The 26,889-nt window shown below is 38.3% G+C and overlaps 1 protein-coding gene and 1 long non-coding RNA gene across 2 annotated transcripts in view; one reads left to right on the top strand and one right to left on the bottom strand.

Moving 5' to 3' along the window:
* The first annotated feature begins 202 nt into the window (after positions 1–202).
* LOC146443219 (uncharacterized) lies at positions 203–20,704 on the top strand. The gene is made up of 3 exons (XR_014846381.1): positions 203–570; positions 3,964–4,099; positions 17,196–20,704. It is a non-coding gene; the product is annotated as an uncharacterized LOC146443219 (long non-coding RNA).
* Positions 20,705–22,899: 2,195 nt separating this feature from the next.
* Positions 22,900–26,889, bottom strand: part of LOC146443218 (sucrase-isomaltase, intestinal-like) — a 56,795-nt gene continuing 52,805 nt past the window's right edge. The window contains exons 22-23 of the mRNA XM_085041302.1: positions 25,911–26,069; positions 22,900–23,072 (exon numbers count right to left, since the gene is read on the bottom strand). Coding sequence (XP_084897428.1) covers positions 23,013–23,072; positions 25,911–26,069 — 219 coding nt within the window. The 3' untranslated portion in view covers positions 22,900–23,012. The remainder of the gene's footprint in view (positions 23,073–25,910; positions 26,070–26,889) is intronic.

The raw sequence follows: 26,889 nt of genomic DNA, 5'->3' as shown, positions 1-26,889 counted from the left end.
GACTTAAGAGTCCAATGCCGAGTACAAATAAGCAAATAAGCTACTAGATGACTAAAAGCTAAAGAACAGTTTTAAAGAAAAGAAAAGGAACTGTTTCTGAGCTTTATAATACAGCTCCTCCCTCTTTTCTAATCTGCTATAAGGATCTAAACATGATCAGTGAATCCCACAGGGCATGGCATGAATAACCTGAAACATATAAAGAGTTATAGTAAGGATAATACATCACTATAAATGATATAACTGTTACAATACTATAGGTGTGAGTAACTTAAAAGTATATCATGTAAGTGTGATATGATCTCATATTATTCCCTACTAATCCACTTTATTTTTTGTTATGTGGGGGGTTGTTTTGATCCTTTTTTATATTACCTGATCTCAATATTTTATTCTACTTAGAGAAATGGAAATAGTTGGCAATTGCTAATTCCATAAATAGAGAACCCTATGAAAATAATGGAGGAGTTAAGGAAATTCACATCTTCAGTGTTGCTGGGGAGATATCCATCTTCTTTCATCATATTTATAAAGGCACAGCTATTTTGTCTTCTAATGTTTTGGCTTAGAGTAAGTACATAGTTCTCATGCACTGAGTGATTTATATGGTAAAGAGAAACTAGAAACTAAACCAAGATATGAAAGATATGCACCAATGGGGCTAAATATACATTATTATCATTCCAGAGAGGCACCTTGTATTTTCTCATTTTTAAATGGTACTGAGGTGTGGGGACTGGAATGATGCCCAAGTATTAGGACAGAGGCAGTTTTAGTATCTGAAATTTATGTACAAAATGCCTATCAGATTACAGTGCAAAAAGAAACATAAGAGCTGTGTGTGGTATGGTAGACTGACATTAGCACGACATTGATGACTCTTTGAAAATTTTGCAATGGAAAGCAGGACATATTTTCCTTGCTTTCTTTTGTGATTGTTACTTTATTATTATTATTAGGTGTTGCTCATTATCAGATACCTACATTAGTTGTTCCAATATCTGCAACCTAATTTAAGGAATGAGGGATATAGTTGCAGTAATTATAGCATAAACTATGAACGAATTAGACATTCTGGAATAGCTGAGTGCGTAACACCGAATGATTGCTTTAAAACATCACAGCTTCCAGGTTTCAGCAGTATAATTGAAGCTGAATGCCACAGGATGCAAACATTGATTACTCCTCTCCACCCCCTCAGCTTTCTGCCTTGTAGATCGTTATTAGACATCTCAAGAAAAGAAGTTTTATGATTAAATCTTTGCACTCCTAAAAAAAATAAACCACTCACAAAAGCAATACAGACTAATCTGTAGGAAGTTAAGGAAATGGAAGTGGCATCTATTCTACTGTAGATGTGATAGAATATGTGGATGATTATGGAAGTGAGCTTAGAAGTGAGATTCAGCATTGGAACAAAACAATGTGACTACAATACAATAGCATTTTCATGACAATGACATACTTAGTCTGAATTTGTGATGAACATATCATTCCCTCATTCTTCTTCAAGTATCCATTCAATAGTTCCCTTAAGTAACGCCCGTCAAACATCATCTTTTAATCCTGGCTGCCACCAAACTGTTTCTTTCAAGAACCTGAAGAATGGAGTGAACTTAGCCATAACTTGGTCCTTTCTGATAGCTGAACATAGCCCTGAAACAATTCCGATATCCTAATGCACGCTACAGTTTGAGAATTGTATCTTTCTTTCCTGCCTTTGATTAATATACTTAATTTCCTCCTTTGCTTCTGCTGATTGTTTCAATCCATTGAACAAAGACAAGGAATTTAGCATTTGCTAGGACAAGTAGAACCCATCCGTGCCACTATCATTACTGGAACCATTGGCAAGAACCGTGACTGAATACTGACCACAGGCTTTAAAAAGCCATCTGTAATAGAACATGCTAATGGATACATTTAGTCCCTTTATTCTTACAGGATATAAGATATCATGGAGTTATAGGAGGATGAATTACCTCCTATAACTCCATGATTTTGTAATCTGTTTTCAAAACACACAAATACTGTTGAAGTTCTATTTTTATGACAGTGAAGTGCAAAGGAGGCGTCAGACTCAGAGGTTAGACCTAAAGAAAAAGTCTCCACTCCTACAAGATTTTCACTTTAAACACGAGTTTTTCAAGGGCTCATGTATACAGTCTCACAAGCATCAAGGAGAATACATTCTTCCGTTAAAAGTATATAGGCCTTCTTTGTTTAAAAGCCTTTGAAACTTATCGTTACTGTCTGCACGAGAAAAGAGCATCTCATTGTAAGGCCCCAGAACACCTTGTCACCATGGCATAAGCATGAAGATGGTTAGTGAGTCATCAGTGCAGAGACAGCTAATAATTTCACCCTTTCTGTACCATGACAAAATTAGTAATACATTTTTTTGTATACCACTCTGTTGCAGAGCAGAAAGGCCTTGCAAAGTGAGGGTCTTGTTGCCCTTGTAAAATCCTTGCTCACTTCTGTTACTTTGGCTAACCAGAAAAGCATTCTGGGAATGATTCAGCTAAGCTAGAGGTGAAAAACAAGTTACATAATTGTAAAACAGCTATTAGAACCAGTAAGTGCTCACACCTTGGGCTCGTGATTGGTTACACCTGATGCCCATTCCTATCATGGTCTACGGTGGTTGGTTAAGCACATTAGTTGTACCTCACAAGTATGTAAACTCATAACAAACTAACAGTTTAACTACCCTGGATTTTTGCATTAAAGGGTCTTAGCCATACCATCGTGGAGATCGTGGGTTTAACACCGCACCTTTCTACTATTTCCATGCAGAATAAAATCACAAAGTATAAATAGCACTCCCCCTCTTCAGACACACAAAGGACAGCTATCCAACAAATACTCTTGTCTCACTATATTATATTTAAGTACACTAGAACTGTGTTACGTATCAAAGTACCTTTAGCACTAGATAAATTTCCTGGATTATTTCAAATTTTCTTCCAGTTTGATGCAGGCCAGAAGCATAACAATAAGGTTTCTTCCTTCCATATCCTAAGGAAGGTGTTCTTCCCTAGAATCAGATTAAGTAGCATCAGTTCCTGACACAGTTTTAAGTTGGTTCAAGAGCGCTTCAAAATGGGAAAGACCCCTGAAGCATTCTCAGAGTCATGCAGGAGGTGTCATGGAATCCACTTGACATCTTACACCTAGTAGTACATAGTAAGGTCTCTACATCTAAGAACAGAGGAATTTTAGATCTACTGAGCACTTTTTCTGGCTCTCAGAGTGAAGTAAGTAGTGTGGAACTCAAGTTCTAAAAATGTGACTTGGGAGTATTTTTAGTAGTGGTTTTTGACTGCTAACAAAGTCAGATTAAAGTTCAGATTTCATTTTAAAGGACCAGGAAACAAACTGATTAGATCTTTTTGGGTGAAAAAGTATTGTTCATGCACCTTCAACTGACTATTGGCCAGACAGATTTAATTTCTGGACAGGCTGCCAGAAAAATTTAAGGCTGCATTTAAAGTAATTTTTCTAGAAAGACAATTAATGACTGGCTCATGGCTGCATATAATTCCAGGTTCTACTAAAGTAAGTTTTAGTATGGCAGAAAGGATGGTAACAAGATTGTCTGCATACAATTTATCTTAAAAATTCTAAATAACAGTGTTCTTTTCAATGAACATAAGATTAGACAGCCTCAAAATGAAATCTCAACATGTTTGCCACAAGATTAGCTGAACACTTCAGGAAAGTATTTTAGTCTCAGACGAGGTGGAAGAGAACTAGTTACTTCCCATGTTCTTGGACTACTCCTGATGATTTGAATTATTTTTTCCTTCCCTTCCATGACCACTCACTTCTAGGCCCTCCATATTTCTAAGAAATTCCAGCTGATTTGCAGAAAATATTTGTTTTTTACAAATCTTCAAGGAATAATACATTTCACAGTTTCTTTCTCTGCCTAATCTCGACACATATCTTTTCCCACAGCATGCTTCCAGAAGATTCATAAAATCCCTGCCACCATTAGCAATACATCTTGAGAGGCCAAGTCTTCATATGTCAAAGTTGTTTTGTGATCTGGCTAATGCAGAAGAAATTAGAACATGGTCTCTACAGTTAATAGGTATGTTATCCAGTTATTTTCTTCATGGCAGCTAAAGTCAAACTTAGTTCTTTTAGGAAAAAAATCTTTACAGCAATTCTGAACCCAACAGCAGCAACACCCAAACTGCTACATCCTCCTCCATTATGCAGGTTGTGGCCTCAGTACTCACGCACATGACTTCATGTATTTCCTGATAACATCAATGAGATATTGGGTCATGTTGTTTTAGGCATGAAAGAAATCAGTAACTGCCAAAATAGACACAGATTTAATCTTTGAGATTAGTCTCCAACACAGATTTCATGAAAGAGCACTAATTGTGGATCTATTACCTATCTGTAAATATTCAGACAAATGTGTAGGCAGTGAGGGTGATGACCTGAGCTAACCTGGGTAAGTGTTGGATTCACTGCTTGTCAATAGTCACACACTCAAACTCACATAAATAAATACTCTGGATGATAGATCAGATTCACTTACCAGTTCATCTTCCCAGAAGGATCCCTGTGGAGTCAGGGTAACACTACATATTCTAATTAGCCAGCAAGAAGCAAACCCAAACTTTTCTGTCAATTGCTTTTTAACAGTTTCTTTCACAAACTTCTCAGTGTAAGCCACGATAGTGGAATTTAAAAAAAATTGTCACCATATGTGCCCATACCATTTCTATGGCTTCCTCATTTTGAAAATAAGTGGTGGGTGTTTCTGTATTCCTTCAAAGATCAGTGAAATCCCAGCATGTTGCCAGGTCCCTCCATCTACTATTTTTCACACAGTCAGGCTTACAGTGAAGCTCTGTCCCAAATTAATTTCGAAGGCTGCATGTGATTTACTTTATTCACTTCTTGATTATTTTTTTTCCCAAATTTATGCTTGTTTTGTGGAAGAAACCAACAAATGCCCTTTGGCAAAAGGAGAATTTGGTTCTATTTTCAGAGGAAAAACTTCATGGCTCCTTAAGACTCTCTGTCATATTTGATAACTCACCATTAGACATGGAACCAGAAAGCACAAGCCTCTCCCACACAGTGGGCTCCTATGGTCTGGGTTCTAGAAAGAGGAGGAATTGTGTCTGGAAAGATTTGTGAAATAGTGCAAGAATATAAAGCATTCTGTTTCCCAACTAAAAGACTTTCTGAGTGGGTAACAGATCTTACCAGTACTATGTGTGATGTTGATTTGGCTTCCACAATTGATTTTATGCCTCCACCTACAAGGACTCAAGCAGCAATAACTGAAATAATAGGAATATCATTAAACTCCTCCACTCCCATAATTATCAATCATTAGTCCTTGACAGGAGCTTCAAGGTCAGATGCTCAGTCTGACAAAGGAGACTTTAATCCATTAAATCACTTTGGCTTTCACCTCCAGGGAAGGCCTCTAGCAAGAGGGGCTTTTTGTTCAGATACTCAAAGAAAGTTTATTATGTTAGATGAAATGCAGTTTTCTGAGCTACTCAGGATGGTTGGGTTCTACAGAGCCCTAGTTTTCTCCCAGTGTGTGGACATCAGCTTTCTCTCAGGGAAGGATCTGTGTGGTGATCTGGGTTGCTCTGCCCCTCAGTGGGCCTTACTTATTGCCTACACAGCTGGGAGATCTCTTCAGCAAAAGGGAGGTCTTTGTCCACAACATATTTTGAAGAAATACAATTACTGCAGGACATGGTCTTCTTTTTCTTCTCATTCACCAGAAGCAAGCTCCAAAGTGACTACATAAACTTTCAGAGAAGCTGATTTTAATCACTCATGACTCATTTATAACTATGAATTAAATTTTCCAACTTTACAGCATTTATTTTGATTGCATTTTATAATGACAGTTGCCATCCTAGTTACCAAACACTAATTTATGATATAGTTCATTTTGTGTTATTAATGAACTATCAAAAAGGCAGTGTGACTTACAGTAATGACATTTAGCAAGTCACTAAAATATCTAGAGAAGAAATAAGAACTCCAGAGAGTTGCTTCTTTTCTTTCCATGAAAACAGAAAAGAACATCAGATAGAATAGTGAATTTTGTGAGACTATTTCTTCTTTTTTCGTCCTCATGTATTCCCTCATTCATGAATTTTAATTTTACATTATTTTCCTTTCCATTAAAATACCTTAAAAAACAGTTAACAGCACGTGGATTGTCTTTTGGGAACACTGTCCATCAGATTTTCCTCATTTCATGGCAACATTCAAGCAATTAAGGTTTTAATGAGGCTGAAAATTTCCAGCCCAAATAATGTAATGAGTTTGACTATCTTCCAGAACAACTGTGGCACTAATGCAGGAATGCATTTAACCATATGCTTGAATTCGTAACTGTGTTGTTGGGCAGCAGCTGTCTGCCTCTTAAGTGAGGTGTAAAGCTCACACTTAATATTTGCTGAGTTTGGAGGGTTTATTGCACCATTGCTTTGCCTGTGTGAGAAGTACAAGTACAATATTGCCATTTTCTCATGTCACATTCTGCTCTCCCAATGTACTTACGCATATCCACAAATTATTCAAATGAGACCTGATCCATTCCTTATTTTCAGTTTTAAAATACCACTAAGAATCACACAATATTTCTCAAATGGGAGGTAAATTAGATTATGTTACTTAAGAGAATATGAAAAATTAAACTATCAGCACCACAGACTGAGCCGTGCTGATGGCTGTCAGGACTTCTAATTTGGTATCTGTGGTAAACGAGAACCTTTCATTTTCCTCTTTGCAGAAAGGTTTTGCATCCTGATAAAAACAGTATTTGTTTTCCTAAAATGACTTAATACACATTATTTATCTGACGGTGAAATAAACATTCATCTTCAAAAATAAAGAACTAATTAGTTTGGGGCAATTGCCAGATACCAGCAGCATACTTTCCAGAGTCACAGTAGCAACAATTCTATGAAAATTGTTGTACTATTTAGGTAACCAGAATTTGTCCCAGCTGAGAAAGTAACTTCCTAAACATTTTTTTTTTCTTTCTCATTGGAAAATATAAGTAAAAAGGAAACAAACCACCACAGAATTCTAAAACAAATTTAAAGAAAAATTAAATGGCAGATTTTAAAACTGTCACATGGATTGAAATTCTGAATGTTCTTCAGAGATGAACACAAAACTCCCTGAAATAAGAAAAATATATTTTATTTGAATAATGATTCCCCATTTCATATTTATACATTTGATTTAGAATTTAACTGTAAACACACACAAAAAATTAAATTATCTAGTTCAGTAGCTTTTTAAAATGGTAAATTAATCTTACTTTGCATGACTAAGAGCAAGATTAGAATGATTCTTAAACATATTGGATTTTAAACAACATAGGCCAAATTCATCCTTATGGGAACTCAACAGAACTGAAATTATTGATGAACTAATTAACCCTCTTGAATTTAACAGATAATTCAGTACAAATTAATATTACACTTTAAATATTAACTTCAGGTCCTTAATTATTTACAGTTTTGGTGTATCTTTTCATAGTGATATAATTAATATAGCTATGTGGGGATATATAGTAATTTTAGAAGAAGTTTGATTCAATATATATTTTTAGTCCAGTTTTTGTGTTTCCTGAAAAGCATAAAAAATTTTTGAAAGGGAAAGGCACTAAAAAATCTTGTACTTTTAAAAGTTTCTACTTTTTAAAAGCATTTTAAGGAAATATTCTGCATTCTTAAGTATTTATCTATATAGAGAACAAACCTGGACTCCTAACACAAGGATAAATTCCTTACACATGACTGATAATTTTACATAATCCTACACTACATTATTGTTACACATAATACTTATCCCTAACACTCAGTCCAGCTTTAGTCTTGCAGCACACCTAAATCCAAGGACCAGCCCTAATTAAATTCAGAATAAAATCCTCTGCTACCTGGCACCTGGTAGAAGCAGACTCCCAACAAGTGCATTCTCTTCAATGCCACTCAGATCCCAAGAACTGGATCATTCACTGTATGTCAAAAACGGTCACTCTCAGCTATTGTGAGAACTCAGCTTTCTTTTTGCAGCTACATTAGGAATCTTGAGTTTACCTTCTACAAGACTAACCTTTGCCTTAGTTTAGTGTTGGCTGAGAAGCCACTCAAACCACAGAAGCTCAATATGGCAAGGAAAGTTTAGTAGTCATGCTTCAAAAGCTTCTTTATCATCCCTTTTCAAATTAAAAACATGTTTTACCTAGTATTCTATGATTCGAACATCTCTATTTAGACTTGTCTTAACAGTCCTTTCAGGTAGAAAATCTTAATTATGAAAATTAGTTATTCTTCATTATTATCTAAAGATTAGTTTTTATCTAGCCTTTTAAACTCACTAGCTTTCATTTTACTTATTGCTGTAGATATTTGTCAAGCTTTAAATCTAGCATGAACCTCAATACATCATGAGGCCATCTCAGCATGGCAGCTAACTTAGCAGGGAAAGCACTGTTTCACATTATCCAAAACATGGAAACCTGCTGGTTTTTATCAAAGAATCACTGAAGTTGAAAGCGATCTTCATGTATCACTTAGTCTTCCTGCTCTGAGCTTGGCCACTGTCGAAGCTCTGAGCATGGCTATTGTCAAAGCTAGGACAGGTTGTTCAGGGTCTTGTTCAGCTGAAGTTTAAAACTCTAAGGCTGGGATTTTGCCGCTTCGCCAGGTGGCCCTTTCCATCTAAACACTTACAAAACTTTGCCGTATATACAAATAGGTTTTCCCTTGCTGCAGCTTGTGACTGTTGCCTTTTGTCCTTTCTGTTGTGCAGCTCCAAGGCAACACTCAAAGGTATCATCAGAAAGCTCCGCTTTCTGACGGCAGCAGTTACACTCCCCATCCTTCTCATCTCCAGGCTACACAAGGAGAGTTGCCTCTGCTCTTCTTCCTCATTATGATCTAATCATCAGCTCCCTAATCATCCTAATGGTCTTGCACTGACATGTCTCTGCAGTTGAATGTCTGAATAGCAGGGGTCCCAGTGCAGTTCAAAGATGTGACCTGGGTGGAAAATCCCTGCTGGCCCTGCTATCACAACCCCAGCTGTTGTTAACCTCCATGGCACCCAGGGTGATCTCTCTACTCATTCATGCTCAGTTTGTTTTCTGCAAAGAGCTTTGCTTCAGAGCTGCTGTCCAGCCCCTCAGGCACCGTTCTTTACCGAAGTCTGGGCACTCCCACCCCAAATGCAGGGCTGTGCATTAGTCTGTATTGAAACCCACAAGGCTCCTGTTGGCCTGACATGGGGGTCTCTCTCAACACAGCAAATCAATGTGATAAAAGTCTTTATTGCTTATTCTCTCAAACTTGATCGGGCGGTTTTTTGTGTCTAATGATAGCTTTTCACAGCACAACGTAGTCTGCTAAAGCAATAAATATCAGTTTACAAAAATTAGTTAAATTTGGTTTTTTTAAATAAACCATTAAATTTTATTTCTTTCAGAAGTCCAAATCATAGGCAGAATGTAGTGTTGGTCTTAATATCAGGTTTGGCACAACTTCCCAAACAGTCTGTGAACTTGACATACTAAAAGAGTCTCTCAGGTTGCAGAAGCCAATCCATAACCACTTTCTGCACTATTGACTTATGTCCTCCCCACGGCCCTTGGTTTTCCTAAAAAGCAAATTCAGCACAAGGGTCTATTTTGAATTACTCTCCAAAACCTAGATTTATATTTCACTACACAATGAATCTTTGCACTTTATATTTACCTCATTCTTTATATTGTCTGAAACAGAATTTCTGATATTACTGTTTTAGTTTATCTTTGTAAAGCTCTCTTAAAATATGCTGTTCCTTTTATAGTTGCTTTCCAAAATAAGCTTCTTACAGACACTTGCTATCTAAATCAAATTAATTAAATTGAATCTTCTTTTGTAGTAAAGAAAAACAAATAGGGTGAGAAATGCAAATACTGAGACATATCACTTCTCCATCAAAGGCTTTTTTTCCCAGTATGCTTTCTGAGAAATTGCATCTGCAATGCAAATGAAAAATAGTTGCTATACAAACAAATGGATGATATACAGCTTTATTTAACTCTCATTTTTTGATGTTTAAAACATTTCTAAATGCCCCTTCCTCTTTGTAGAGAGAGGCCTTTGAAACATAAATATCTCATTTTAGAGCTGCAGTAATCTTCAGATTAACTACTCATGTCCTAGTTCTTTCTTTATGTCAGTGTAATGCACATACTTTATTTACAATCACAGAGAAGGAAATACTTTCATGATCTGTTTGCCATATTGAGGAATAGATCGGATATGTAGAAAAGGTCTTGCAATGAAAAGGGACAATGTAAATTGTATAAACAACATTATTACTGCAAACTTTAGAATTGCAGAAGTTATTTTGCTAAATATGCAGAACTATGACTACAGAAAAAAATTCTGTCTTTCAAAAATTATCTGCTTAGAATAAAATGAAGTTAAAAATTAAAAGGATTAAACAATGATGTAATGATTATTTACATCGCCACTGCTCCATACCATGGTTATTTCATAAAAGTGAATTCTGAGACCAATGTTGCATTCAAAATCATGGTACAGGCAGGAAAGAAAACACCAACGCCAAGAATTTATTGTTAGTCTAATGAAAATCTCAAGACTAATTACAATACAACAGACAGTTATTAAGATTAGTCTAGTCACAATAATACTACCTGCCACACTACAAATTATCTGATCAATGCAGAATGACATTAATATTGGAGTCAAAACTGTTGTACAAAACCTTCTTGGTGTCTTGCTCTGCTCTTGAGCTCTGCCATAGGCTTTCATTTTTGGTCCTGTGTTTGATGGCAGCAGCACTGCTTGAGAAGAAGAGGGCTGCAGCAAGCCATCAGCACCTCGTGCCCTTTGCCAGGACAAGTGTGGTGGTCATGGTGGAGTTCCTTCTTTGCTGGAGGGAAGTGTAGGATGTTGATGATTTCTTCCTCCCCACTATGAGAACCTCACCTGGGGCAGATTTTCAAGCCAGGTCCTGTGAACTCCTGCCTCATTGCTCTGCAACTCCATTTTACATTCAAATTTACTGTATATGGTGAGCCTTGCTCTTTCAGCTCTTTTGGTTTTGCCCAGCTCCCAAACTGCACTTCTGTACCAACCACTGGTGCCCTCTTTACAGCATTAGGGTCCCCAGCAGGGGGACATCCTGAACACCCCCTTTTCACCCTCTGCTCTCACACTCAGCATCTTGTGCTCCCATTTGCAAGGTCTCTGCTATCACACTGTGACAATGCACTGGTCAGCAATACATCATTATACACAGAATAACTACTTGCTACTACTATCTGTAGAAAAATTCTAATTATCTCTCTTTTCCAAGTGTCTGTGAGAATATATGCTCCATTTAAGAAGTGTGAACTTCTAACATAGGCTTTAAAATTCTTCTTAAAGTCAAAATCTGGTAATTTGGACACTTTGAGGTGGAACTTGTAGGGACTTTGGTACTTCTGGACTTGGTACTTCAAATTCTGTTCTGACCAAAGTAATGCAATAAATGTGAAACAACTAGATCAGAGCAGAGAGCTGAAGAATAGTTGGCACACAGTTATTATTAATAGTTCTCTGAATTCCCTTTGTGCTCTGCACTATCTTAACACTGGAATTGTTCCTGCCTCAAAGAGATTAAATTAGGCTAAGGTTCAACATGTGGATTTTAAAGATAACTGCAGAGTGTGGGTAACAGGGAGCTCATAGAAAACAAATAATGCTGGATAATTACTTCTATTGATAAAATCTGTGAATGGAGACAATGCAATGTAATACGTCTAGATTTTACTGAAGGATTTGATATAATTTCTCACCAAATGATGTGTTGATTAAAAATTAGCACTATACAAAATGAATGCAGCACATGCTAAAAAGAATATGACTCAGAAAATAATTCTAGAGAGCATCTATAATGGTGTGTTGCAGGATCAGTTCTATTCAATGTATTTATCCTTTACTGGGAAACTTCACAGATAAAACAGAATGCAGACCGTTATAAGGAAAAAAGTAGGTTGATTGATTGGAATTGCATGGTAAACTGGGCTCCCTGGAATAATGTTGCAGTGTAGTTCAATGCAAACACATGCCTATAAGATGCAAAGATATGGATCATTCACTTAATACGCAGAGTCCTGTTTTAGAGAGCAGCATGTTGAACACAGAATTGGAGACAAGATGGATAGCAGCTTTATAGTGCTGTAGAATAGGACATAAGTTCTACCCCTGTCCCCAGGCAGCAGATTTTGTTTTCAAGGAGCCTTAGGAAATACAGAACAGGAGTCCAGGTGTTTCAGGTGAATTAAATCTATGTACCTAAACCAGGAAAATTTTTCCCCGTTGACGAACAGTATTTTGTACACACGAGTTTAAATAATTGGAACTTTTAAGGTATCGCCTGCAAGACAATTTAGAGCAAGGAAAACTACCCCCCCACCCCCCTCAGAACATACTGGCTGCAGTCGGCTCCTCTTTTAATCATCCCCCACTTTTCATCATATAACCCACCCAGTCAGGAGTCGAGTTGTTGTCCCAAAAGACAGAGCTTGGCTTGTGCTGCATCTATTTACCATGTCACCACTCTGTGTTGATACAGAGAAGCCAGAAAAGCCCCTGTGCCCTACGCTGAAGTTCGCAACTGCACCGGGCTGCTCAGCACCCCCTGGCCGCCGGGCTGGCTCGCAGCTGCTCCTGCCAGCTGTGCTCTCTGCCAGTTGTCCCGCCAGCTGTATTTGCTGCCTGCAGGCTGCTCCGCCGTGCCTCTACAGGCAGAGCGGCTGCTCGGCACTCTCAGCTGCAGGCTGCTCCCATGTTTTGCTGAATTATTTCACGTAGCAGTGCCTGGGGTGTGTCAGCTCTTAGGGAATGTTCAGTGATGTGCAGGGATGTGGTTCAAGTCATTGCCACAGAAAGAAGAGTCCCCAGACACTACCTCTTAAAAATAAATCCAATCAGTCCTTAAGACTTTTTTTTTTTTTTGTCAACTCTTCCTGGTTCGGCAATTTACTGGAGATTTGTAGGACTGTTCAGACTTTTCCCATCCCTGTACCTTAGCTGATTTTAACAGAAATGCTGTCAATATTACAAATTACCTATGAAATGTAAATGTGTTAAAGCCTGACATGTTGTCTGTTGAAGTCAGTAGTTCCCACCGTTCCACAGGTGCCCGGAGGGGATGTGCCCTACACCACAGCCTGCTGCTCCCAAGGAAGGCCCACTGGTCCCTGAGCAGCTTACCTGAGCAGAAATAAAACCAAGAAGTTAATGCAACCCTGTATTTGCATGTAACAGAACAAACAGCAAAGACATCCTAGTAAAATAATGCTTCAGATTGTGGGGGGGTTTTGAGGGTTTTTTTTTAATTTTTTTGGGGGGGGTTTCTTTTTGGGGTTTTTTTTTTGTGGACTCTCTGTAAGAAATTGTTTTCATTCCTTGGTTTTCCTACAGCTTTAGCTACAGTTCAAAAATCCAGCTTTTCCTGCCTGTAGCACTTGGTGCAGTACTAAAGCAACAGGAAAAGAGCAAACTTGTTAGGCAACATCAGTAAGACTGATCACTTGCCTATTTTTGGCTGGTTGTCAGAGCAAGATTAAGGAACCAGTTATCCCAAAAGCTAACCTTTAATGGTACCCTGCAGTGCTACTATAGATCACTTAGCTGAGCCAAACCTGTTAGGTGGTCATTGCTGTCATACATATGGGATGCAAATATCTCCCAAACACAATGCTTAAACTATTAGACTTGCTCTTCATTTCTTCTTCAGATCTGTTTTATTTTAAAACTCCATTTCAAAGGGATTTAAAAACACAGAGACGGCTCAAAAACTAGTCTAAGGGATTATGTGCGAGGTTCCCCAAACCTGGCAAGCCTGAAAGAACCACAATTTGAATGGGAAAGAGGAAGAGCTCTGAAACTACTGCTCTGTGAGCAGCTGTGCTATTCTGAACAGTGCTAATAGGAAAACCATAGCCCATTTTCATGTCTCTTAAGTCCATCCTCATCCACAATTATTGTGTCACTTCCTATCTGTTGATGAAAGCTTTATAGGTTATAGTGTACACAGCATAAACTACTTCATTCTTGAGATTGGTTTTGCAGTGTTTTAGTTAACAGTATTTTTCTGTGGCGCGATGCATTTCATCCTGAAGGACAGGATATGGAAGATGTGAACCTGCTATACAAACTGGCTTGCCTGGGAACTTCTAGGCATCAATTCCTGGGAACCAAAGGACCCTCTCAGGAAGGAACTCTCCCTCCTGTACTTTCTTGGGGGTTCATCTAGGGAAAAGATTTCACAGTGAGATTTGCTATCCAGTTCCAGTCTGCTGCCTGATGACCTGAATAGCTGCAATTCAGAACCAGTTGAAACTCCTTGGATGCAAATCATCTTATCTGGTATTAAAATCTACAGGGTAGGTGTGCGTGTGGGGATAGGTGTCAGTGAGACCCAGCAAATGCTACCAGTGGGATCCAGGCTGGGATGGACCCAGCCAGAAGTAGGAACCTGCTTCAGTGTGGTTGAGGTGCTATTTTCTGGTGGCAAGTGGCACCCTGGCTCGTGTCCATGTCTGGGCTGCAGATACTACATTTAAACAGGAAGAATTTCACTCCATCTCTTTTATTTTCTGTGTTCAGTAAAACCAAAGAAAGCAGAGCGCATAGCAATAATCCCATAGCAATTTACAGTCATAAATGGTATAAAACAAATAACATTAAGAAAAGGAACTGTAATAGGTTTGACTTGTTAAATGTATACAAGCTTTGGTTGCATAGGAACTAACACATAAAACTCATTGTGTCAGTTATAATAACAACTACAGGGAATATAAATTTCATACTCTCTCTGAATTAGCATCTTCTGTTTTCTAGAGGTGGAAAAAGAAGAAACCATGAAGAAAGCATTTGCAGTTTAGGGGTGGGTTTTGATATCTACTTATAAGATAATTATTGCTTTTTAACATTCAGCAGAAGATATGCTTATTAAGCTTAATAATGGCTCTATTAAAAACACAAAGCCAAATAACAGTTGTCCTGCTTCACAAGAGTAACAATTAAAGGATGTGATGTGGAACAGTAAAAGGAATAACAGCAAAGTAGACAAAAGTGCAGGAGAAACTGTTCTGTTTGGAAACGGAGCATTGCAGAACAAAAGACTATTAAAGAATATCTGAAGTAACTGTAATGCCTACAGTGGAGAATATTTGCCAAGCCAGTGAGTACCATTAAACAAAAACTGGAGTCACATTTAAAAGCATACTGCTTTTTTTATAAAGCAGTATTTCAGTAATTGCTGCACCTCAAAATGAAATATCACAACAGTATTATAGATGTGACATTAGGAATTTGGGAGTTGATTCACTGTCCCTTAAAAATTAACAGCAGCAGGCTAAACTAATAATGCATTAAGAGGAGTACTAGGAGTATTTTAATATTCTGTTGGGAGTGCTGGATTCACATTGTGTCTCCAGCAGTTAGGTTGAAAGTTTTCTACATTTCTGTTAGGAATGAGGTTTTGCAGGGGAAAAAGATACATGTGCATCTTACCCCTCCTCCTTGATGTGTAAGGAAGAGCTCAAACAAAAATAAAGAGCCCAAACTTCTCTAATATTTTTTTTCTGATTTCTTTCTGTCTCTTCATGAGTTCTATTAATCTTTAGGGGATGCTTCAAACAATTTTCAGGCTATTTAGTCCAATTGCTGGGCTAAATTTGACCTTTCTAACTCAGAAAGTAACACATTGCAATCGGACCAAACTACTGGGAAAGGCCAGGTTGTTGAAGCATTAACAGCAACCCCATGCCCTTTATGGGTGATTTGCGTCCACACAGCATGAGTGCTCCTTGATGGCTAAGGTGCATTCCATGCTGTCTTAGAGAACCTATTCTGTTGTAGCTCATGTGAAAAAGATTCACTTCACGTGCCCTAGACCAAAGTGCAGTAAGTGGAGATAGTCAGCAGGTTCAGTTCAAAAGCTTGCTCCTTGTCTGAACCGAAATGCTATCACAGGGACACCTGTGTCATACTTGCAGAAAAGTCAGTAGGAGTTCTATGCATCACCCAAAATATGAAGGTGAATCCTCAGGCAAGTTAAAAGCAAGAATGTATACAAATATTTTATATAACAGTGCTCTCATAATTGTCTATAAAACCTTTAATAAAGCATCGTGTTATTCAATATTTATTGCCAGCTTGACGTGAACTTTTAACGTGCAAGTATATTTTATGAATGTATAAACAGCTACTTTTTCGAAACAGAATTCAAATGGGTAAGTGCAAGTGATCCACCAAGAAAGAAAGAAAGAAATACTTATAAAACACACAAAAATACTTTTGTCTGGTAAATGTACACAGAAGAAGGTTCATCCACATAAAAAAGAACTCTTGAAGACATAACAGTCATCTTTAAATTGTTGCTTCATGGTTTGAAACTCCCCTTAGATGCTGAAAGGCAGGAAGTATCTGTTCCAGATAGGCAGACTCTTGGCATCTCACTGGAAATGCTGTTTTAACTTCCATTGCTTTCCAGCTGCCTATAAATTCCAGACATTTTAAATCAGAGTTTCTCAAACGCCTTCTCCTTTTTTAGCCTCTAAACCTCTATGATCACATGAAACAAATTAGGAAATAATGAAATGCTGCATAGTTTGTGCACTATATTATTTTCTTTTGTGTGTTACTAAAAGAATTGTTTCTTTTCTGCCACAAAGTACAGTACTTCCAGCTGCTTGATCTAAAAACACATCAGTATTACGGAACTGTTCTTTTGTCTTTACCAACCTGGCAATGGCTCAGAACAGTTTTCCCATCAGACTTTGCCCGTGGAAAGAAAAAGAGAGGAACATTGCTTGTATCTTCAAAATCATTGTGTGAAGTTTGAGACATATATATACGTATATATATATGTATATATATACACGTATATATATATATATATGTACATATGCATATATATAGATCCCATAATTGCCATGTTTTTTATCTCAACTTTCTCAGATTTGTTCTCCAGAAAGCATAACCAGGTGGTGAAAAAAACTGATCAACTCCCTTTCAAAAAGCGGAGAGAAGTGTTGCTTTCCTTTTTGCTTCCTCTGAATTCATATTGAAATATCTATCTTTTATCTGGGTTTTAATTTTTTTTTGTACTAGCAGTTTAGAGACCTTCTGTGGATAATTGAAAACCAAATCGTGACATCATGGGCTACCAAAGAAATATTCCAAATCTATAATGTGGACTCTTGATATAGAGAGAAAACGCTCCAGAATGGTATTACTGCGTGGAGAAAATATTGTGACCAACGTTTAAAGGAAGAGGTTCAGACAGACCTCAAATGGTAAACCATGGCAGAACTGAGAAGAACTTCATCATCCACCATCATCTATTGATAAAGAGAGGGTCTGGAGAAGGTAACTAGCAGCTGAGAGAGTGTTTCTCACAACAGTTTTGGTCATGGTTATTCAAAGACAACAGACGTGCTGTTAAATAAACTTCTGACTTGGCAGACACCATTCAGTCTAATCACTCCTCACCATGAAAGATCAACTAGGAGTGATATCTGTGGGACAGCATGGGCCAAAGTAAAAGCAGGGCCAAAGAAGAGAAAGGGTAAAATACTGAGCTGCGTGCCTGATGTGAACAACCTTCCATGTGTGAGTTTCAGCAGTATCCCAAAACACTGAGCTCTGCATTGCTTTGCGATCTTGTTTGATAAGTGGGAAATAGATTATATTTCACAGCACCTTTCCAGCTAAGAGGGAGGTCCTTTGTCCCTCAAATAATCCCTGTGTCTGCACAAGTTTGTATGAGATCAGCAGCACATTTAATTTCTGCAAAAGCCCATTATCTCCCCTCCATACGTGTGTGGGGGAAAGTTGGGAGGAAGCAGCGTAGTCCTGAGCTATCAGCAAAAGCATGGAAAGATTTTTTTGTATCCCACAACTGCTGGACTTTGGTCTCACCAAAACAGGAGGTGGGGCTGCTGACAAGTGCTGGTGAAGCTGCATGAACCAAGAAGGAGTGGATGGAACAGAAAATTTAGCAGGAAAGTTTGCTTTACAACTGGCACCCTTAAAATGTTTTTGGTGCATCCGTGAAGTTCCATTATCTCTGAGCACAAGCAACAACTGCAACAATCTCCTGAGCAAAGTTCGGTGAACAGAAAGGACATACAACTCTCATTACTTTAGGTTTTTTTTCCATTTGGGTCTTTCTCTGTGGTGAAACTCTACAACAACATTTAGATAGTGTCTAGTTGCTACAAGGTCTACACAATCCCTTCTGGGTCACTAGGAAAAGCCTCACCATCTGTCTCAGGCCTGGAACTGCTGTGAATAGCTCCAAGGCTCTGCTCCTGCTATCCATGCACCTCTCTCTGCCTCTGCACTCTCAGGACTTCTCCAGCTGACTGCATTTCTCCCAGGAAAGGGCACTTTGCTGCCCTCCTTCATGGCTTTCTGTGTGCCCTGAGTGTAGTAGTCAGGACAGTGCACAGGAGTGTTTGGGGACCTCCAGCCTTGCCAGCTGGAACTATGCTGTCTCCCTAAAATTCAGAGGGCTTGCTCATTTCATTGAGTGACTAACAGGAGAGGACACCAGAATGCTCTACTGCATTAACTTACTGCATTAACTACTGCATTAACAATAACTGCATCAGTTAAAATATCAATTAAAAGTTCTCTAATTTCTTTAACAGACACCAAATCTTACCTTTGCTAATTTAAAGATCTTCTGCCACTGCATTTCTGCCCCCATAGGTACACTGAGACTCTAATGGGACTGAGCCTTCTCCTGACCATCAGGGACACGTTGAGATCCACAGTGCATTCACAAAAAATGTATTTTTTGTAGTCCTTCAGGCATCTTTGTGGCTTTACATTGTAACAAGCTTATTTATTTCAGCATATTTATTCCACAAATCTCTGACATCAGAATGGGATAGAGTGTTCCAACAAGATGATACCAATATGACAAACAGATGAGGTATAGCTTCTCTGTCTTTACTTGTCTGTGTATCTGAGGTTGCTCTACCTCCTTTTTGATGAAACCTTTTATTAGGAGCTCATGCTCAGGTCCAGCAAGCTCCCACATCGCCTCCAGTGTCTCCTTTGCTCTAGCAGAGTCACATCTTTCATCTCTTCTTTGTTTCAAAACATGCAATACTACATTGGGCTGTATCAGAATGGATTTTTTGTGTCCAGCTTACTGAGCACAGCAGAGCCCTCTGTGCATGTCACCTTCATTTAATTTGTTCTACTTCTATCAGCGTTGCTGATTCAGGCTACCACCATCTTTCCATGATATACAAAATCAACATAAATATTTTGCAAGAATGGACAGTGGGGATTTAAGATTAAACCTAAACTTTGAGATTAAACCTAAAATCATCCATTTTAGATGAAAAAAATTTGAAGTGTACATGGAGTAGCATGGAGAATATTTATTTTTCCTTTCTCTGCAGAAAAGAAGCCTAATGGCATATTCTTAGGGGTCACTGTACCTTGGCTGGTGAATTTCTGTGTTCTCTTTGTGGCTTTGAAAGGCAGAAGCATAGAATCAGCAGGGTTTTGAAATGCAAAGTAAGATTTTTCCCTTTACATTTCAACTCCTTCAGATTCTGAGGGACTCAGCTGGTGGGTTTTATGGCTAAGAAAGGCAGGATGGAGAAAGCAGCTGACTACCAATGCTTTTAAATCCCAGCCTGAGAAGTTCTCACTCCACTGAAAATCTGTATCTGTAATAAATATAATCAACACCAACACTTGGGGAAGTTCATTCTTTAATCCAGTCTAATCTTAAAAGACAGTAAAATATGTGTCTGTAGATTCTTGGGTTTGCCTCACATCACTTGTAACAAGTGATCAGTATTTTTTGTTGAAGTTGTTATCCTTTTCACAAAAAAGAAAAATAAATTGTTGGGATGGTAAGGAACAAGCAGTGTAATTAGAACTTCAAAAAGGTACAAATTATCCAAAATTACAGCTGCACCTCAATGCTCAGAGAGGATAAATAGCCAGATACACACACATGTCCACACAAACTGTTTTTCTTTGATGTCTCTAATACAAATGCTGACCAAGGGCTGTCTTGCTTACTTTTATGAAATACATATGTGAAATCAGAAACCAAGGCAGATGTGTTACTGACTAGTGATTTCTTCTTGTGTTCACTGAAGCTACAAGGTACAAAATAACAAGAAAGGAATAAAATCCAGGTTGTAATACAAGCCTGAACAGCATATTGATGCTGGTAGGAGTATTTTTCTGCTCTTATTTTATTAAGATGTATGTGAAAGTGCCAGCTTAGTCGCTGATTTCACAGAAAACCTGTGAGCACTGACTCCACGTTTATCCGGCAAAGGGCTCTCTGCAGAAGTGACATCTCCAACATCTCCATTGCTCTCCAGCACATCTGTGCTCCAGTTTCCACACCAGTCTCCTTTTTCACCCTTTGTCAGCAAATTCACCACCCACCCTCTCCCAGTCCTGCTTTTACCCACACTGTAAGGCAGGTTAGTGAGAAACCCACTGTACCAAAAGAGCCCTGCTCACAAACCAACCAAATCCTGCTTCCCACTCCAGGCCAAATTTATGCATTTACAAATTTGCTTTCTCAAACCCAGTGGTCTCTTGCTGTCTCTCTTTGCTCTTTTGGCATGGTGAGGAACTAACATCCTCATTTTTTGGAGGAAAACAGAGCAGGTGCTTCTGATGCCATTGTTGCAAAGACACTTGGAAGAGATTGGATTCTGCACAGAACTGGTCTGCTTTAGTGGTCCCCATTCATCCCAGATTTTCAAGCCATGCAACAGCTTTCTCTGTTTATGTCTGCAGCATGCTTGGGGTGAGCAGGCACGGGGCTCTCACAGGCAGCACGAGAGGGTGACTGGCAGTGGGTGGCAACATCTGTGGTCAGCAGCCACTGGACCAGCACCCACTGTGCATCTGGAGCCTCTGCTGGTTGGCCTTGTTCTGAGATCTCCAGTGCAGAGCCATGACACACAGTGCAGGCACATCCTCTTTGTCTCTGCTGTTCCTCAGGTTTGTGCATTAAGCACTGCTCTGTCTGTCTGGCGGCTGATGGTGTCTGCTCCAACAGAGGTTCTCCTCCTTTCCTTTGTCCCAAATACAGAGCTCTCACAAACCCTGCTAGCATCATTCCTTTGCACAAGGCCCTTAATTTGCACGGTCCACAGACTCAGAGGGGCATACTTTCCAAGTGTTTGTTTCATCAAGGACTGTAGCTATGTGAGGTATTCTACAGCAAGGAAGAGAGTTAGTTCTTCTATCACCTTGAATCAACTTTCACCCCACTGTCCATATTCTAGTCTTCCTCGGCCCTTTCTCACCATCTTCAGCTACACCTTTTTGTAGTATCTTCTCTAGCTTCCCACAAAAGAGCTGATGAGCAAGTTGCTTTCTCTGTGCTGAGTTGAATAAACATATTGCACATCAGACCTTACTGCAACCAGCAAAGACTGGAGAGACCCAAGTCTTAAGGTTCCTCCACAAGAACCAGCTCACTTTGAGGAAGCAGCCCTTAGCAGCCAGTCAGAACTGCATTTGTCTTCCTGCAGCTGACATAAACTGGAGCAGTTTATACTGCTTTGTTTGATATCAGGGCTAATTCAGAAGAACTGTGACCATGTAAGAACCACCTGGATGAAATCTTGAGTGGTCTCAAACTGATTGTTATGACAATTGGACATTCTTGTTAAAGCATGCTGGACTTGCACGTGCAACACTACATCAGGAGCAGTTTCCCATGGAGAATTAGTGTTGGGGAGCTTTTTGCAAGAGTAGCCTGTGGCTGAGACCTTTTCCTGCAGAATTTTGGAAGCAGAATTAATCTTCTAGGAACTCGCATGGCATTTCTGTCACAACAAGTGGTTTTTGTGCATTTTAGTTAAGGTGGAAGACAGGAGCAGGAAGAGTCACAAGCACCTTAAGGAGCCTGAGATCAAGCTTAAGACTGCCTGCAATGTCCTGGGAGGAACTTCACTAGTTGGTGCTGGCAACCCAGGCTGGAACAGTCCCTTCCTAACTGCCTTACTGGACTGTCTGTCCACTACTAAAGCTCTTGTAGTTGCAAACTGCAACTCGGATTTCTCTTGAATAAATATCAACAAAGGCAAAAAGGTTTTTCATACAGAGTTGAAAGCATGGGAACAGCTGAGTTTGTGAAGCTCTGCCACTCCATGGTGTGGATCCATCCTGTCAAAAGTCATGGTGTAAATTTAAGGGCACACACTGTATAGTGGTAACAGCTACACTTAACACTGGGGACAATTTCCATAGGGAATCAGATTCTTGAAAAAAATCCTCCAGATTTCAACAAATTTTCTCTATGGTTACTGCATCCCAAAACATGCCCAGGCTGCAACCACAGTTCAGGAACATGGAAATGGAGACAAAAGTGAGTGATCACTACAGTTGCAGATCTTGTAGTCTGATTGGCTGATTTTTTATGTATGATTATATAATATTCCATCTAATATTATATTAATAATTACTATATTATATATTATATATTATATGTATTGCATGTTGTATTAAGGGCAGGTTCTGTGTTGGGCTATTGGGATTAAGCTGACTACTTGGCTGTTCCTTTTTTTTCCTCCCTATCATAGCTTTGAAAAAAATCCAAACAGTGTATGCTGCGCAGAATATGGTCCCACTGAGAACATTTCCAAATATTATCTCCATCTATGGTGAGACAGAATTTTCAGGATGATTTCTTCTATGCTATTTTGAGCACACATAAATTTATGTTAATACTCATTTACTACAATTGAAGATTTTATTGGAGAAATACTGAGTTACAAATACTACTTAAGAAATGGTAAGTCATCAGTCATCAGGTCCATAAGCAATGTTTTAATTACAATTTTTTTTAAAACATTAAAAATAAGGTGAGATCAATATCTGGGGGCCAAGGAAACTAAATTAAGGGAGTGTGATCTGACTATTCTAGTAAAACTTAATGTTGAGTTCATCGGTAATTGGAGCAGAAAGCCGCAGAATCAGTTTCTGTGGAAAAAAGAGACACAAAATAATGAATTATGTTAATGTACAAAAAACCAGTTCAAAACAGAGATTAAGAAGTGAATATTGAGTTTAGACCTTCAGGATTTTTTTAACATATCTGGTACATGAGACAACTTGATGGCAGTGTGCATCTTTCTACTGCTGTATCCAATTCAACATCCCTTTTAGAAACTCAGGAATGGTTTAAAATGAATTAATAACATTAATTAAATATTAAATTATAAATACAATAGCTGCCCTACTCTCTCTCTGTTCAATGTTAAATTTAATGTATTTTGTGGTACTTAGGTAATTTCCATTTTCAGTACTTCACCAGTTTTATCTTTAAGTTTCAGAATTAATAATCTCTTAAAATTCACAATATCCATTCACGGCTCTTAGCTATTTCTTTGCCAGCCCACAAATTCATGTTAACATTGCTCTAACATTCTGTGCTTACTTAGGTCACTTCTTCAAAGTATCTAATATTTTCATCTATCATCAGAAACAGTTCTCCACCACTGCTTAGTAAGTTGGAATCATACTTCTTGAATAATTTGCCTTTTCTTCAAATACAGAGAAAAATCCAGACAAAAGTACTGCAAACCCATCCAAATACTAACCCAAAAATTGCCAGGTTGCCAGAGAGGCTGCTCCAGATGCAATACTGCATGGACATTGGGAGCTATGGATGTTGGGAACCTCTGCACTTCCAAGCAGAGGATGCAAGTGTGATAAAAAGAACCTTCCCCATGCCCAAGTCACTTTGTTGTCAGCACAAGCTTGGCCAACAGATGTACCCTTCCAACATCCCTGCTGCAGTCACTGTACAGTTCCTTAAGGCATGAGACTCCAAGGGAAAAAAAAGATAACAGATTTCTAATAATAGGGAGATTCTGTGATATTGCAAATGTCAGATCAGGGTAGCGCTGCATGAATCAGAAAGAAGTGGCTTATTACTAAGCAACCTGTTTCTATTTATATACAAATAAATATGGCTCAATAAGCACTTAAGCACTGCTATTAGGTAAATCTGCTTTCTGTAAAGCAAAACCAATATGGTAGAAGTTACTTTCTACTGTATCCCTTCAAACAGTGTGGTCTCTGCTTGTTAAACTATTATAAAAAATGTAACCTCATTAAGTCTGTAAGAAAGTGGCAAATTTGCCCTTTACATTTTATTTTTTAATTACTTGAATTACAAGTTTCCAAGATGTAAACCCAACCTGCTGCTAGTGGGTTTTTTTTCCTTTCTTCTTTTTTTCTTTTTTTTTTTTTTTTATTTTTTTGTTAGAGGGTCAAACTTCAGAGGATTATAGGTAGTGAAATTGTAACATCTGTACAGGGATGGTGGGAGAGGTTTGACTGAATCTCTTAGAATTGTGAGAGGAATATATTTATCTGGTATAAAAAATTTAACTTTTGTGCAGTTTTGGATGCCTACACCATCAGCTTGGTGGTTTTTTTCCTCCAACATTTGAAGTAGATCTTAAGTCACCAAGATAATCTTTTACTCTTAAATCAAATTTTCAATTAGACTTTTCTGACAAGTTTATTAGTCTTTTTAAATCATCTTTGTATGTGGTGCTGTTAGTCTGCAGTTATCTTCTGGATTTTTGTGATTGGTGCATTCAAGCACATCTCAATGGAATGTTTTCTTTACTCTGCCACATTTATGTTCCTTTCAGCTTGCTTAGAGGCAGTTTGGCTGTTAAACAATTTCTTCCCTTGAGGCAATACTGATTACATTTATTTATGACATTGTCTCTGAAAGTGAGATTTTTACAATTCTCCAAGGCAGAAATTTATTCTCAGCAATTCTCTTCCTTTACAGATTCCTTCAATAAAATAAATGGTAGTACCAGGTGTGTAACATGGGGATCACTCTTTGTTTACAAATTAAACTTAAATCACTGAGCTAAGTGGGTAGGGTAGCATAAGATGTGACATCCACTACTTGTTGCCTCAGTTATCTTTCACTGCACAAGGATTTAGTGGTGCTTTGCAGTGTTAACATCAGGAGCTCCCTAGATGCAGACCAGTGCCCAGATGTGAGTACATGTCTCATACAAAGTGTGCAACCACTTCAGCTTGTTGGCTGGTGACAGATATGGCATAAGTGGCCAGAGAAAAGGAAGCAAAAGGTTTTGCTCCTTTTGTCTATATTCCTGTGCAAAAGAAAATTTGGACCACAGGGGCAGTTGCAGTTTAGGGATTATTAGGGGTGTTCAATCCATCCTCTCTGGAGTGTCCCCATTGTGGTGCAAGAGGACCACTGCACAAGCAAGTCATACATTTTGGGCTAGAACACTGAGGCTTGGCACTTTCTGATACTGAAACTATACCTCTTTGGAAAATAGGGAGATGCTCCTTAGAACCAATTACAATGGAATAATTTTTGGACACCACGGAGCTGTGAGAAAAAAATTCACAATACTTTTTTTCAGCAGCAGATAAAAAACTTTGACAAGTTTTCTCATTTTATCAGAATGATAAGAATGCTCATAAAACTGCTAACAGCACTCTCAGCTCATGGACCTGTATCTTCTTTCCAGTATTTCATTAGTTTCAAAATGTGGATAATGGCAGACATTAAGTAAAAGAGAGTGAATATGCAATTGCAAAGATTAAAGTTTCCTAGAAGAGTTCTTGCTTTTGCTTTTTTTTGTCTCCCCTAAATGTCAGACTGTTGTATTAAGAATTGGTGTCTGGTTTTACTTGGAAATGTAGAGGAGTGTGGATGAGAAACAGTTCCTGCCCTTCACTGACTTCATCTCTCTTCACTGTTCTTTATTCTCCTTTCCCTAAGTTTTTTTCTTAACCTCTCAGTTCAGGCCTTACCCCATTCATCCCAAAAGAGAAAACATCTCCACGGACAGATCTTCCATTCACAGAAACAGCTTGTGGTCTCAGTTTCAGGCCAAGAATGGTAATTTTGTTGTACTTCAGACTGTCTGCTCCACGATAGCCATTTTTAACAATCTCTGTCTTCAGGCTTCCCTGGAAAAAGCCACAGAGAAAACTTTAGGACTGTGACTGCTCTTTAGAGGTGACTTGCTGCACAGTGTTACAAGATTTCATCCTTGTCAGTGAACATACAGAATATCTTCCAATGTAGACATTGAAGTCAAAGATCATAAAGGAAAAAATAACAGTCACAATAATTTATATATAAGAAAAGGTTCCATGTGTGATTATAAACTAAGAAAGCAAGCAAGAAAAGGGCAACAAAGAAAGAAAAAAGAAAGAAATCCAACATTCATTGGATTACAAATAGGAAAACATGTCCAAGAAGACATGTTTTTCTACTTGTAATCAATGTAAATTTTGTTCTTGTACCCATTACAGAGTACAGTGGCGTATGTAAAGCCAAAATCCAGATACAGAGATTCAATTAGTGACCTTAAGACAGATTTAATTGACATCCAAAACGAACAGCTTTAAAACATCTTCCACAAACATCAGCTGCTAGATATTTTGTCCCTATTTTATATGCCACATCTCCTGCTAAAAATCTGTTATGTATGTCCCAGCTTTAAGGAGAGCAAAGGAACATTGTATGTCCGCAGAGCTTTGTTGTATTTTTTATTTACTATACATTCTATATTAAGGGGTGTACCAAGAGGACATACAAGGTCATTAAACTAATTTATTTGGATCACCAGTGACAGTAATTTCCCATACATGCAATGAAGAGGAATCATTGCATTTGTTATGTGATCAAAGTTGTTAAGGAAATAAAGATGAATTACACTGCTCAGGAAATGATGGATTGCTATGCAATCATGACTTTTTAAAAATATGCCAAGGAGAAACCCAT

The sequence above is a fragment of the Lichenostomus cassidix genome, chromosome 1Aa (assembly GCF_008360975.1).
Source record: "Lichenostomus cassidix isolate B80296 chromosome 1Aa, HeHo_3.0, whole genome shotgun sequence".
NCBI lineage: Eukaryota > Metazoa > Chordata > Aves > Passeriformes > Meliphagidae > Lichenostomus > Lichenostomus cassidix.
Note: the sequence above shows the minus strand (reverse complement) of the source record. Positions and strands in the feature narration are given on the sequence as shown.